Source organism: Mesocricetus auratus, unplaced genomic scaffold (assembly GCF_017639785.1).
Source record: "Mesocricetus auratus isolate SY011 unplaced genomic scaffold, BCM_Maur_2.0 Super-Scaffold_6730, whole genome shotgun sequence".
Taxonomy (NCBI): Eukaryota; Metazoa; Chordata; class Mammalia; order Rodentia; family Cricetidae; genus Mesocricetus; species Mesocricetus auratus.
In genome coordinates this window covers 36,998,499-37,013,314 of record NW_024429184.1, presented here as the reverse complement: position 1 = coordinate 37,013,314, position 14,816 = coordinate 36,998,499, and the positions used below count along the sequence as shown (strand labels likewise).

Here is a 14,816-nt window from a genome sequence, read left to right as displayed (position 1 = left end):
TTACATAGTTATCAAACCTTGGTATAGTTAGTTTTAAGGATTTATGCTCACTTTGTATGGAGACTAAAATGAGAGCCCCAGTTCCTGCTTTGGAAGAGGTAGTCTGGGGTGAACTGGAGAGACTGGAGGCTGAGGAACCAGTTTGGCCACATCTAGTGACAAATGAGTTGAGTGGGTTTGTAGTACTTCAGGGCTTGTGGGGTTTCTTGGGAAAGGGATTAGTTTCCCCTGGCCTTTCATTGTGTGTGAAATAGAAGTATAAACTCATGATCTGAAGAACACAGGAATACTCAGGATGCATGTTTTGTCCAAGCTTCCTCTTACTAACACACAAGATGGGGGTGGGGGGTGTAGGGGTAGGGGGCATGCCTCTTTCAAATGCCTAAGAACATAGGTCTTGAATTTTGGAATCTTTGTATTTTCACAATGAAATTAGGGATAAACTCTAAGACTAAACACAGCATTCCTTTGTTTTGTATGCCTCAGAAGGTAATTCTAGACATATGCATATTACTTATTTTACATGTGAGCCACAGTTTCACGGTTTGGAATTTTGGACTAGTGCCATTATACCAGTGCTCAAAAAGTGTTAGATTTTGGACTTGGGGATTCAGGATGTTGAATCCATATTACAAGAAAAAGCACTAAATATAGCCTTCACCTTCTACTTCAATGTACATCTTTATTTGTGGTTGAAAATAAGTCTATTACATCTAACTTGTAAACTTATTCAGAATCAATGTGTTCAGAGGGACATAAAATGTATTTTCTACTAAATCACATGTTCTGGTGACTGTAGAATATAATATACAGGTATATGCACAAAGGTTTAAAAACTAATTGTGAAAACAAGACCCATTACCAGTATGTATAAGGAAGAAAAGACTCGTTTTCCCACAGGCTACCACTGTTATATAGGACAGTTCTTCATGGGGTTCAGTTATTTTCCTTTAGTTCACTTGGTAGCTCCAGATGTGATAGAAAAGACACTAGTATATGGTGAAGTCACTTCACAGTGTTACATGATGGTAGAAACTCAAGGTGTTTGAGAGACACCTTGGTCAGCAAGCAATCTGAGAACTCTGAAATACTGATTAAACAACAACAACAAATATTTCTGCTGGTAAAACTGTTGATGGTTGAAAAGCAACTAGAAGTAGACATAGGAGCTGTGACCTGTCATTTTACCAGCAGACATCGAGTAGAAGGCTCTGGGCACTTCCATTCCTTTCCAGAAGATGGCAGAGTTGGTGTAACAAAGGAGAGAACAGACTCATTGTTGGTCACGGCGACAAAAGAAGGCTTAGTCATTCTTGCCTTTTTAATATTGCTATCTGCATTCAACAACAATAGAGCTAACAGTACCTCATTTGTCAGAAGTAACAGCAGAAGAACAGCTATGTGTGAACCCCCACATACACCAGGGTTCCCCAAGACCCTCTCTGACCGCTGCTTTTGTTCCTTAGATCGTTTTCTCACACATAGTTGTCTCTACTGGGTTTCTTTGATGCCCATTCACACCATGTCCTGCAGTGGCACTCCCAGATCACCACAGAGGTAACTAGAGGGTATCTGTGTGTGGCTGAGGTAAGAATAATTGTTTGGCCTGGCAGCGGCTGCAGAATAGCCTACTTTAATGATGACCCAGGAGTGTGATGGATGGCCTTTGGCTTGTGTGATGTGAGCAAACCTGAGGTTTTCTTTTTATCTGTTCCTAGGGTCCCAAGGGACAGGGCACCTATTTTCAAATGTGGCACACACATGTTCAGACGTACAGGTTTCTCAGACCTCACAGAGTGAACACGAGGTGTCTCAGAGGCTGAGCTCTGTGAAGGAAGAAGTCGGACAAAAGTTATGTGGATTTTTATAATAAACTTTTCAAGGAAAATGTGGACCTATGATTTGTTTTCATTGCTCCCCCTTGGGCTGGGGGGTGGGTAGCTGTTCTTTCATAAGTGGATTCTTACCAAGTGTTTGTTGAAAGAATGCCAAGGCCTCAAAGGAAGACTGCATTTGGGCTGACCATCTTTGATCATCAGAGCTTAGAATCTGTGGGAGGGGACGTTCTCCATACCTCCTGGCAGGACCCAGAGAGTCTACAGTGCTTTGCAGATCAATATAGCTCCTTGTGATTAGACTCGCCATGCTCAGATTCTGTGCTGCTAGTTTGCTTAATTTCTGTAGCACCCGAACAAAGCCTCCTCACTCATGTGAGGTGCTCTGCAGGAGAGCTTTGAAGGAATGGCAGTAGCCACAGCTTGCCACCACAGCTCACAGGATGTGGCTTGAAGGAGTTCATGGATTCTTGTATCCCTCAGTATATGCTGTTGGATTGATGAGTGTCCTAAGTATGGCAGTAACCTGCAATAACATTTCCCCATCAGTAGCAGTCCCTGGGTGATCGGCTTCGTACAACAGAGGGCAAATCTGAATAATCCAGGAGTGAGGAGTACACCTCAGTGAACAGCTGTCAATGGATTTTCCTTTACCAGTTACTGATAGACTAAAAAATGGGACAGGAAGCAAGGTTGTTTTAGTGAATGTGAGCCAGAACTCTAGAACTGCAGGGAGAGAGTATGCCAAACGAATGGGCATGCTTCGTAGAACGGTCTCCTTTTCTGTGGAATACCCCAGGAGTTTTAGAAGTCTGTGTCTGAGAAAGCTGGCTGCAGCAGCAAAAGAGACAATTTGGTAACTACCAGGTAAAGGAAAATTTATCACAGGGGATAATCCTCAGGAATTAGTATTGGGAACTTAAATCTTGAAAATCAAATTTCCCTGCACCCCAGATATTTTCTTATCATACTGTGGCTAGTATGTGGGCCATGTGTGGGAGATGTCTGGAGTGTTCTTTATCTAAGTGTCTTTAGCTTAGTAATTTTCAGAGAGGACTCTGACCAAGTAAAATTTACATTAACCTAACTGCATCAGAGGATGCTTATAACCCTGGGGCCACCACATGCTCTGGGCATATCATCTTTCTAACAGCAATACAATGTTCAAGAAGCATAGGCAACGAGGGTAGGTCTGTGGAGGCAGTAGCCCAAAGCAGTACATCTTACTCAGATGAAAGCAATAGTGATTGTGACTGTAAGAGGGGTGAAGAGGACCATCCTGTGAAAAGAATACTCATTCTTCGTTCACACAGTCATGCTTTTAACTGACATCTGGGTTTGTCATAATAGGAATGAAACACTATTCTGTGAAGCTCTGCACTATTGCCTGTAGACTCTGTTACAGCAATTCTTACCTCAAGGGTTTTTTTCCCTGTGTTCTTTCAGAGGCCGTGTTTCAAACAGTTGCCAGTATTTTTGCAGATTTTAGGCAGTAACTACTTTTAATGTTTTCTACTCCTAATCTGTCATGTGCTTGACAGTTATTTTATTGAGATGAATCTGAGTTGTGATTTAATTAAGAGTAATAAGTACTAGGTTGGAGAGCTTCCTTTTGAAGAGAACTCAAGAGTTCTAGAATGTGGTATATAAAGAAAAAACCTACTGGGAGCAGCAGAGACCTTTTTGTCCATCTTTTGCTTCTTGGCTCTGCAGTTTGTGCAGGAGGTTGCTAGGCAGTGGGGCTCTCATCATGCATAAGAAGTCTCAAAAAACCTACAAAGTCAGAAATTTCTCATTGTTTCCAGCCCTGGAGTTCTCAGTGGGAATTTAACCTACAAGTTTGTAGGAGAGGATGAGAAACTGCTTCGTTGTTCTGTGTCAGGCTTTTTTTTTCTCTAGGAACTGATGTAGGTATTAATTCTAATTCTCTTCATTTCAGAGTTTCCCCTGAGGATCTGAAAGTGTTTTGAAGTGTTCACACCCACGTTTCCCTTGAGTTTTATGAAATGAAAAAAAAGTAACGTTTATATCTTTAAAAGAAAACTAGGCATGTTTTTATTACAATTATTACCGATGCTAGTAGTACTCTGGTCTTGTAGCAGCATCTGTCACATAGCAGCCCAGAGCTGCAGCAGAACTTTAATGAAAACTCTATTTTCTTAAAGGCTGTGTGTAATTATTATGCAGCTCCTTGGTTATGGGTATGGAAATGCAAGGTTTGCATGGAAGGAAATAAAGGAAAGCAGACTGTTACCGGTCTTGAAACAAAGGAAAGAAAAGGAAACAGGACTAGAACATCCTGAAACCGGTGCCCAAGCCTCCTACAAGCATCTAGCCAAAGCAGACCCAGTAGGTCTTGGATCACTGGGGGGCATTTGAAAGCCGTCAGAGGGACTTTAATATCTGGGTCTATTTCAGGTAGTTTGGTGTCTGTCTTCAATACCTTTCTTTGTGATACTGAGTTCTAGTCTTAAAGGTGTTTAGTGTGCAGGCTGTGCAATGTGGCACCTGCCTTTAATCCCAGCACTCAGGAGGCAGAGGCAGAGAGGTGGGTCTTTGTGAGTTCCATGCCATTCAGGGCTTGCCTTTTGCTTAGCTGGATACGAGATGCTAGAAACAAAGCAGTGTTTCTCTTTGAGCGAAGAGCTTAGGAGGGATGAAAATGTAAAGCAGGCCAGAAAGTGACTTTAAGCAATTTGTTAGCATATTCACTTCCCTAGGACCTGTTTTCCAACAGTTCAAGGTAAGATATCTGCATGCTGGCTGTTAAGACAAGGTGTGCAGGTTGTCCAGAACACATGAAATTGTGCTTAAGATACAATTGAAGAAAGCAAGTAAGGTGAGGCCAAGCTGTTCTATTTTGTGGAAAATAAACAGTGACTGGCAAGACCATGATTATGAAACCCACAAAGACAGCTGACCGGATAAGGGGGAGCTCTTGAATCCCAGACTGATGGCTGAGAGGCCAACAGGAGACTGATCCAGACTCCATGAATGTAGTGCCAGGGAGGAGGCCACAGAAATCACTGGGGCCTTGGGTAGTAGATCAGTGCTCCCCATGGTTTATGAATGAGCTTTGGGAGCCCATTCCAAATAGAGGGATGCTCTCTCAGCCTGGACACATGGGGAAGGGTCTAGGTCCTGCCCAGGATGAAATGACAGACTTTAGAGATCCCCCAAGGAGGGTCTCACCCTCCCTGGGAAATGATGTGGGGATTGGGTGGGGGGTTGGAGGAGGGACAAGGGAGCAGGGGTGGGAGAGGGAGCTGGGACTGACATGTGAAACATTCACATTTCTAATTTAAATAAAAACATATATTGAGAAAAAAAACAGTGACCGGTGATCTGGGATTTCTGATTTGTTTCCTGAGAAGACAAAATTGAAGTCAGGGAAAAACAAAACAAAAAACCAAAAGAACACAAATGTTCTCTGCCTAGCGACTCTGCTAAGAGAAAAGCAGAGACAGGTGACATAAAGCAGGCTCCAACAGCAGGTGACCTGCAACCTGAGCATCCAGGGTTGTGCAGACCTGCCCCAAATGTCACCACAGAACAGCTGACCGGAAAAGCCTGGTCAGTCGGGACCCTGCAGAAGATAGGCATGGCACGAACGCAGACGAATAGGCTAGACAGATTCACAGGTCGAATGGGACACAAGGCGGAGCCACTGTCGTGGGCGGCCTCAGCGTCCTCCTCCTCCTCAACTGGACACAAGTTTAGCTTGCAGAGATAGAACATACTCTTGTGGGGGTATGTACCTGAGTACAAGTGCCTGTAGAGGCCAAAAGAGGAAATCGTATCCTCAGGAGCTAGAAGTATAGGCAGTTATGAGCCACCCAATGTGGATGCTGTAAACTTAACGTGGATCCTTTGCAGCAAGACAAGTAGTTCACCACGCTTATCCACTCATCCGTCTCCCCAGCCCTTGTTGCTTACATTAAAGAAAAGTTATATGGCATCTTGCTGGCTGTAAACGTCCAAGCTCAAGCAACCCTCCTACCTGAGCTGCTGAGTGCTGGACTCCAGCTATCTGACACTCACGCCCAGTTCACCTAGTCATCCTTAAACTATCTGTCCTATTGGCTGGATTTGGAGACATTTTAGGCTCAGAGAGGATACGGTGCCTATTTTTCAGAGACTGAAATCACTTCCTAGACTTTTGTTGAATAAGCAGTACTTGGAACTAGCCCAGGAAGAAGATACAATAAAGTGTAAAGATAAAAAAGTTTTTCATTTTTCTCGGTTGTAAGTTTCTTAAGACTAATGTGGTTTCCAAAGAGGGGGGGAAGTGAGGAGAAAGGCAGGCCAACTTTAAAAGTTGTTTTTTTTTTCATTTTAATTCTTGTAGTGCTGGTAATTGAATGTAGGGTCTTGGGTTCAATGATAGTTACATGATCTATAACTGAAATACCTCTCCAGCTTCTCCTCCTCCTTCTCTTGGTTCTCTTCCTCCTCTTGTTCTCTGTTCCTCTTCCTCTTTCTTTTCTTCCTCTCCGTCTTTTCATTTTTTGTGCCAGATTCCCACCAAACTGCCTAGGCTGTTCTTGAGTTTGTGTTCATTCAGCCTCAGCCTCAGCCTCCCGCATAGTAGAGGATATAGGCCTGTGCCTCGATGTTTGGGTGAGCCCAAGTTTAACAGAGAAACAACATCAGTGTACAAAAGATCATATATTCTCAGATACTATACTGACCCATCTTCCTAAACACTATATGCTCTAGATCCTTATTGGATTAGATAGAATAAAATAAGAACATTTTTATCAGTTCTGAAGAGCATGTGGAACAGTCAGTCAGTGGAATATCTAACCCTGTTTGCTGCTCTTTTGTGTAGACTGAGCCCTGTATTGGACCGGTGTTTCAGGTTAGAGTCATTCCCAAGAGCAGGAAAGCCAAAATGCATTCTGCAGAATTAAGAAAACACAGGATGACCTAGTACCATACAGTGCAAGACCGAAACAGGAAAAATATCCCTTGCAGGTCAATACAGATAAGGATAAGTTCCTGTTTGCCCTGTGCAGGTTACAGTTTCAGTTTGCAGTTAAACAATAAGTTCCTATGTTGAGTGTTTGCAAGCTAAGGTTTCTGTTTGTAATTAACAATAAGTTCCTGTTTCTTAGATCTGATGTAAGTTGCCAAACATGTTTTCAACCTACACTAAACTTGTGACCCCCCCTTCACACTCACACTCCTCACCCTTCCTTGTTCCTTTCCTTCCACTGTGTTTTCTAACAGTGTCTAACTATCAAGGCTGACTCTCTTACCCCTGGGAACACCTTATCTCTCCTGTAAAAAGGACTTCAAGAGGCCAGTAGGGGCTGCTCTCTCAAATCCTGACTTAGGGTGAGACAACCAGCTGGCCAGTCCCATGTATACCCCCAAATGCAGCTTGCTTTAATCGGACAGCGGTGGATTCTGTCCTTTCTCCTCCCAGTCCTCAGATTTAACAACATTATGTTTTCTTTCTGACCATAAAGACCAGATAAAAAAGAAAGAAGTAGAAATTCTTATTTCACAGAGTTGAGGATGACATTTTTCACAATACTGGGAAGTATATGCTCAATTAAGAAACCAAGACCCCTATTTCAATAAGATTATGCTCTTGAAGTGTGTGGAAGAGACTTCTCATTCTTCTATGTGTTTACTATCTTCAGTTTTAGATGGGTATAATGGCACCTAGAATATAGGCTCCAGTGCCCAACTTTCTTTGCAGCAATGTTTTGGGTAGATCAAACTTTGACAAATGATGTCAGAAGAAATACCATACAGCCAGCTTCTGAGACTTGTCATTAAGCAAAAGGAACACCACCCTTTGTGACTTTCCCCACTCCTTGGTTAGAATTAGAAAAGCAGAGACATAAGTTTTCACAGCTGTGTTGAATGTTGTTATGATTTAAGAATGGTAGGCACAAAAGAGTCAAGGAGAGGCCAAGATCTCTAGGAAGCCCACATGCTGATCTCTGCTGATTCTCTCTGGAATTTTAGAATATGAAGAGGAATAGGCCACCATGGTAGTTGAGCCATTAACTTTCTGTTGTTAGTGTTGTTGATAGTAATGGCCATTGATGGGTCAATGTGGTTCTCTATAAAAGTTCTATGAGGAAAGCCACCTAGGTTACCAATTTCTTCAGATTAGTTCCTTTTTTTTGGGGGGGGGGACAGGGTTTCTCTGTATTGTTTTGGAGCTTGTCCTGGAATTCGCTCTGTAGACCAGGCTGGTCTCAAACTCACAGAGATCCTCCTGCCTCTGCCTCCTGAGTGCTGGGATTAAAGGCTTGCACCACCAACATCTAGCCAGATTAGTTCTTTTTAACTCTGAAGAGGAAGGGGAAAGTGTGCTCTTGGTGGAAAATAATTCAGTGTTTTCACTCAGCTAAAACAAACAAACAAACAAAACCATTTGACCAACCAAGCAAAGGTGAGGTAAGGACTAAGATTGCCTAAATCCAGGTGAGGTATCTTACCATTTCTATTCATTCATCCTGTTTCTCACTCTGATCTTTCTTTGTTCATTTCCCTCCCTTTTTTCTTTTATTCTTATATCTCTCAAGTTCAAGCCAAAGCATATTATGGATTCTTTGAATATTTAATTTTTTAAACATTTCACATTTAGTAGGATTTATGCTCTTTGTATGAGTGCAAGTTCAAAGAAAACGATTAATTCTCTGTGGGCATCATTTCCCCCCACATATCCCAGGTCTTAAGGAGATTTTTCCATCTTGTAGAAGTGGCAATTTCTCTAATTTTTTTCAGGCAGTAGAGAAATGCTACTCACAAAAATGTGCATTTTCCCACTTTTGAGAGTTTTTTCCCCTATTTATAAATCAATAAGTACTTTAAAAATTTTTAAAAAATGTAATAACCACCCCTTTCTGAATGGTACATTATTTAGTCACATAAGGAGTAATATTTTGCCATTGGTTTTGCTTTTAGTCTTAGTTTGTTGTCTTACTTATAACAAATATTCAAACTTGACTTCCAGACACTTTAAACGTCTCCTTGACTCCAAAATGTTACAGTCCATTTGTGTATTGAAGGAATATTTTTTTTAAGTTCAGGCGCAGGCTCGAGACCAGCCTAGTTTACAATAGCAAGTTCCAGGACAGCCTCCAAAGCCACAGAGAAAACCTGCCTCGAAAAACAAAAACAAACAAACAAAAAAGACAGGTGGACTGGGCATGTTTGAGCTCAAGAAGGGTGCCAGAAGTTCAGCAGTCTCTGAAACCAGGACCACACCGGAAGCCAGAGTCCTTTTGCTGATGAACATCCACTCAGAGGCTAGGGAAGCAAGGTCTCTGGAGCACAGCAGCGGCACCTAGTGGCTGCTACCGAATACCCAAGTTTTGTGTCATCATTGGACAGTATAGTAGCTTTGCTCACAACCTAGGGCTGGTTCATCACCATATTAATGCCATGTTGGAGTTAGTTCAATAGCGTATAAATGCCTGTCTTGTGCTTGATTGTAACTGAGTTACCTGTGACCCGTCCATAACACATCAGTTATTTGTATTTTTTCCTACTTTACTCAGCCATCCCTGGAAAGAAAGTAGACACTGTTCTGGTCTAAAATGTCAAGTCAGAACACCTGAATTCTAATCAACTGTGAAGTTTCTCCAAGTTCCTTATTAAAGTGACTCACAGTGGTAAGTATTTGTTTTAAAAACTTCTCACCCAGGATGTTTTGCATGAGACCATCTTGGAACTGTCATTAAAAAAATTAAGTGTAAAATGAAGAACTGTTTAATCTTGGCAAGACTCTAACTTTCAGAGATGAAAAGCACAGTTTTGGCTTTTATTCATTACTCGATTTAGCCATCATGATAGTTTCTCTCATCTTCGCAACGCACATTTTATTTGATTCTAATGGAGATGAATTTCTCTTCTCAGGAGTGTGCCGTTCACTGGATGAAGCAGGCAGGCAGCTCCTTACCATGTCTTGGCAGGCTACTGAAAGAGAGCTACTACTCTCATGTAGGTCTACGGGAATAGCAAAGCTTTTTTTTTCCTGAAGGAATAAGGAAATGAGTTAACATTTTGCTAGAACAAGGTGCTGTTCTCTAAACAAGTGAACCAACCATGTTCAAGGTTTGGAGAAGTGTGGAGACGTGGTTTTTGTTTCAGAGACACCTCCTCTCCCTTCCCACAACAGGTGGAAGAGATGCTGAGATCCTTGGGGAGCACATGTCTTCAATTTTTCTCTGGTGTGGACTGCTCTATACCCAGGACATTTTGCATCTGAGAGTTCCCTAATCTTTTCATCTGTCTGCTGCCTAACTTTCACTGGCCTTGGAACATGTTTGGAAGCTACAATAAATAATCTGGAGGCATCCCAGCTTCCTGTGTTACCACATAATGTAGGAGGAGGCCCCAATGAAAGGGAAGTCATTCACTCAAAAGAAGTCACAGCCTCCTTTGGACCATGATTAACAAGGCTTGGTGTCAAGAAACAAGACTTGGGCTTGGTGACATTCTTTCATTCCTGCCACAGTCCTAGGCTCCTGCCCGTCAGTTGCAGAATTGGAGTTTGATGGCACCATCTTTCAGGTTCTAAGAGCTCCTTTTCATTCAGAATCTAGATTTGCTCTGAAGGCTAGAACTGAGTGTTAGTGTTCACTGACCGAAAGGACACAACCTAGGGGACATGAACTTAGAGGCATTAAGGTAGAGGTGATTGAATTAAATTCTGATCATTAGCAGATTGTTTATGCACATAAAAGGAAGAAGGAGGAACACAGAGACTCTATAAACATACAAAAAATTGCATCAATTCCAGTGGTTTATGGGTGTCTTAGAGATACATGAACCACACTGGACCATCTCTGGAGCAAACAGTGAACAGACAGAAGCTTGACAGAGGGAAAACTTCATTTTCATGTGTATACAAAAGGAGCCAAACGTATTTCCATATGGGAACTAGTGGGGAGACAGAAAAACACTGCTGTGAGTGAGACAAGCGCCTGCCTTACATTGTGAGCAGACAGTTAACCAGCGATGAGCCAAAACCTAAGCAGCGAGAACCCACTCAGGTGTTCGGTATCCATTTGGCCATGTCACAATGTTTGGTCAAAACCAGATGGGATCACCATTTGAATCAGCAGACTGACTCAGGCACAGTGCAGTTCATTGTGTGGTATGTGTTGTGGGTCTATGGCAACATGGTGACTGATGGGAAGGAGGAGCCTAAGGGAGGCTTCTCCTGTGTCAGACATGGTCTGTATTTGGCTGAAACATTGGTTACTCAGTTGGTGTACTTCTCCAAATTAGTTACATTGTACCCTTAAAGTCTACACATTTCACCACCTGTACAATTTGTGTCAATTTAAAAAGCTCCCAAATTATTTTATTATTTTTCCCAAGATAGACCTTCCCCCACGTAATTTTCTTGGCTATTGGGATGGATGGGAAAATGAAAAATTGATGTAAGTCAACCATAAATATTTTCTCTACAGGTTTCTATAGAGTTCCATAGGATTTGAATGTTCCCTTTGGATATCCTAAAAGTTCCTGGCTGCAGATTTATGGTTGTGGTTTCCATCCTGCAGCCCTTGAGCTGTGACATCAGCATTGGGAGAGAAAGAAAGAGCAGAAAATATGAACCTCAGAGACACCCAAGCCCCCTCCTCAGGGTAAGGGCCTCCACTAATCATTTGCTTCCTTTTGTACTCGCAATACATATGAAAACATACATATATATGCATCTCAGACTATTGCAAGAACAAGATATGCATGAAGCTGGAAATTTAGATTGCCAGGATATTGGTGCCGGGTCGTCAGAAGTTGAGTTGTCTGTGTCTAGTGCTGTTTAAATGGTGACCCATGCTTAGTTTGAAAGTTGGATCCAGTTTTTGCACAAGCTGCCACAGGTCTAACCTCGTGTCTGATGCCCACAGGCACTGTGTATTTACACAAACCCAGCAGCCCAGCAGGGTTCAGCAGCCTGCATTTCACCACCTCCTCAGCAACACAGACAGTCCCCTTAGACTCGGAGACGATTTTCACAGATTTTTTTTTCCATTCGCATGCCTCAAGTTAAATACTGTAAAAAAATTTAAAAAACAGTTTTTCTTCCTTCCTTTTTTTTTTAAATTTACAAGTGCTCATATAAGAAGAAGATGACTAAAAAAATACCCACCCAAGCACCCAGAACGCATCTATCAAACAACGCTAATGTTACACAGGCTGAGACCAAAGACCTCTCTGCTCGGCAGCTCCGTGTTCGCTGGCCTGCAGGGGTTGCAATCCTGTCTGGGAGGAAGGTGATGCCATAGGATCCCCAGTGCCAGAGGCCGGTGCTTCTTTGTTCCCTAACTCAAGTCCAGGAGCCGCGTTTCAGAGTCAATGTCATTACTTATTTCGACCTGAAAAAGAAAATATGAAATTGCTTTAAAGAACTTCAGTGCTGATAAATGAAAAGCCTGTCCCTTTCTCCAGGCCTTTTGAAATGCAAAGCAGTTTAGGGTGGACCGGCTGCAGTCTGTCTGGCTCGCTGAAGGCTCAGCTTGCCTGCTTTCAGATCAGCTAGTAGCAATGGCAATGAGGATGAGGAGGAGGCCTGACAGCCACAAAATTGTGGGATGAAGTGGACTCACTGTCTCAGAGGGGAAGGCAGTACATATCCCCAACTCACTACCCACACCCCCATAACCTCTTCCTAATAGATAGGCATCTTGGTCTGAAACAAATCATGGACCCGGCTCCAGTTTGCCTTGGCCACCGTGCCCAAATATTAGATGGAAAAAAAAAGCCTGGTGGTGTCCTTCAGATGAGATTACCATTAAAGTCAATAGATCAGGTAAATCATATTTTGGCCCGCAGAGTGGGTGAACCTCGTGGGGTCAGTTGAAAGCCTCACCACACGAAGAGTCCTGTTTCCTGAGGATCCAAGCGTTCTCTCTGCGGGCCACTGGCAGCATTAGTTTATTCCTGCTCCTCCGTCTCCCAGCCTCATCCGCAGATTGTGAACTTGCCACACCCATCACCTCACGGGACAGCTTCTCTTAACATCCCAACAGCTCTTGTCTCTCCCCTCCATCTCTGTCCCTCCTCCCTGCTTCACCGCCACTGCCTCCTTCTGCTTCCTCCTCCTCTCTCTCTCCAGCAGCTCCCCTCCAAGCCACTGATGCAAATCTCACTTCTCTGTCAATCCGGAGCACTAAACCCTCCTGTGTTAGTCGTTCTGTTACCCCACTTTGAGCAGGGCGTGCTAATCATCACTTCTCTTGCCGCCTCTGGAATGACAGGATCTGCATGAATCTGATGATTTCCCTTCCAAAATCATCACAGCTATGGTGCCGATGGAGGCTGCTCCACACTAATTTCACATGCCTGCCTAGAAACTTCTCTTCCACTAGCTCACTTCGGTGACTCTGTGGCTGGGAATGGACGTTTCAGTCATAATTTGAAATAGTTATCAAAAAATCTTCAACTTTCTCCTTTTTTTTCCTTCTTTGGTGTCTCTCTTTCCCCAGTAAATAGGGTTCCCCCTGTACGCCCCAGTAGGCCCCTGGTCTTCTGGAGTCATCCTGCAGCATTGACTTTAAGCTTCTGCTTCTCTGGAGTCTGAATGCCAAGCCACTATCTCTGCATTTTAACAGGGATTCCCATGGAGAGATAGACATGCAATTATAGAAATGGAATTTTATATCTCACCCAGTCTTAAGTTAGCAGAAAGAGTGCAGCTTCTAAAGCTTGTTCCTCTGCTGTCTCAGTGCAGTGGAGGAAAGCAGCTACTGCACCTAGTATGTGGGAGCCAAGGATGGCACAGCATTGCCCTGTCACAGTGGAACAAGCCTGACACAAGGGATTAACGGGCCCAGTGACACAGTGCCTAGGCCAGCACTACCTGCCTGACTGTAAGACTTTGTCTACCTACTTGTCTGCTTGTTTTTACCTAGTTTCCATCACCACAGTTCTTAATTATATTTAATATAGATTTCATACCTGTATTTCTCTAATTATCTAGAAATGTTTCATCACAGATTTGTTGAGATGATAATTTACATTATATTTGACTACTGTGTTTCCTCAAGTTATCTTAATTATTAACAATTTCTCATAAGCAGTTTTTTTCTTACTTTATTATATACATCCAGATTTGACTCATTCTACTACAATAGTAGTTCAAGGTCAGGCTTGATTTTACAGGCACCTTGTAGGTGGTGGTATGCATCTCTTACATAGCACATCCAAGAACACAGAATATCTGGTAGTCCAGTTTTTAATATTGTGAATGAACAACAGGTCTATGTATTGATTTTGGATCTTTAGAATCATGTTTCCTCGGCATCACCATCCCTGACTTCAAGCTCTACTATAGAGCTGTAGTCCTGAAAACAGCTTGGTATTTGCACAAAAACAGACAGGTAGACCAATGGAACAGAATCAAAGACCCTGATATCAACCCACACACCTTTGAACACCTGATCTTTGACAAAAAAGCTAAAACTATACAATGGAAAAAAGAAAACATCTTCAACAAATGGTGCTGACATAAATAGATGCTGGCATGTAAAAGACAGCAGATAAGTCCATATCTATCACCATGCATAAAACTTAAGTCCAAATGGATTAAAGACCTCAACATCAATCCAGCCACACTGAACCTCTTAGAAGAAAAAGTGGGAAGTACCCTTGAATGATTGGTACAAGAGACCGTTTCCTGAACATAACATCAGTATCACAGACACTGAGATCGACAATTAATAAACAGGACCTCCTGAAACTGAGAAGCTTCTGCAAGGTAAAGGACACAGTCCACAGACGAAAAGACAGCTCACAGAATGGGAAAAGATATTCACCAACCTCACATCTGACAGAGGGCTGATCTCCAAAATTTACCAAGAACTCAAGAAGCAAGTCTCCAAAACACCAAAGGATCCAATTAAAAAGTGGGGTAAAGAACTAAATAGAGAATTCTCAATAGAGGAGTCTAAAATAGCTGAGAGACACTTGAGAAAGTGTTCAACATCTTTAGCCATCAGGGAA

At 42.6% G+C, this 14,816-nt stretch overlaps 1 protein-coding gene and 1 long non-coding RNA gene across 2 annotated transcripts in view; one reads left to right on the top strand and one right to left on the bottom strand.

The window, feature by feature from the left end:
- The first annotated feature begins 1,331 nt into the window (after positions 1-1,331).
- LOC121137912 lies at positions 1,332-1,888 on the top strand. The gene is made up of 2 exons (XR_005875182.1): positions 1,332-1,557; positions 1,719-1,888. It is a non-coding gene; the product is annotated as an uncharacterized LOC121137912 (long non-coding RNA).
- An 8,702-nt stretch (positions 1,889-10,590) lies between these two features.
- Nkain3 (sodium/potassium transporting ATPase interacting 3) overlaps positions 10,591-14,816 on the bottom strand; it is a 629,532-nt gene continuing 625,306 nt past the window's right edge. Inside the window, exon 6 of the mRNA XM_040740792.1 lies at positions 10,591-12,190. Coding sequence (XP_040596726.1) covers positions 12,177-12,190 — 14 coding nt within the window. The 3' untranslated portion in view covers positions 10,591-12,176. The remainder of the gene's footprint in view (positions 12,191-14,816) is intronic.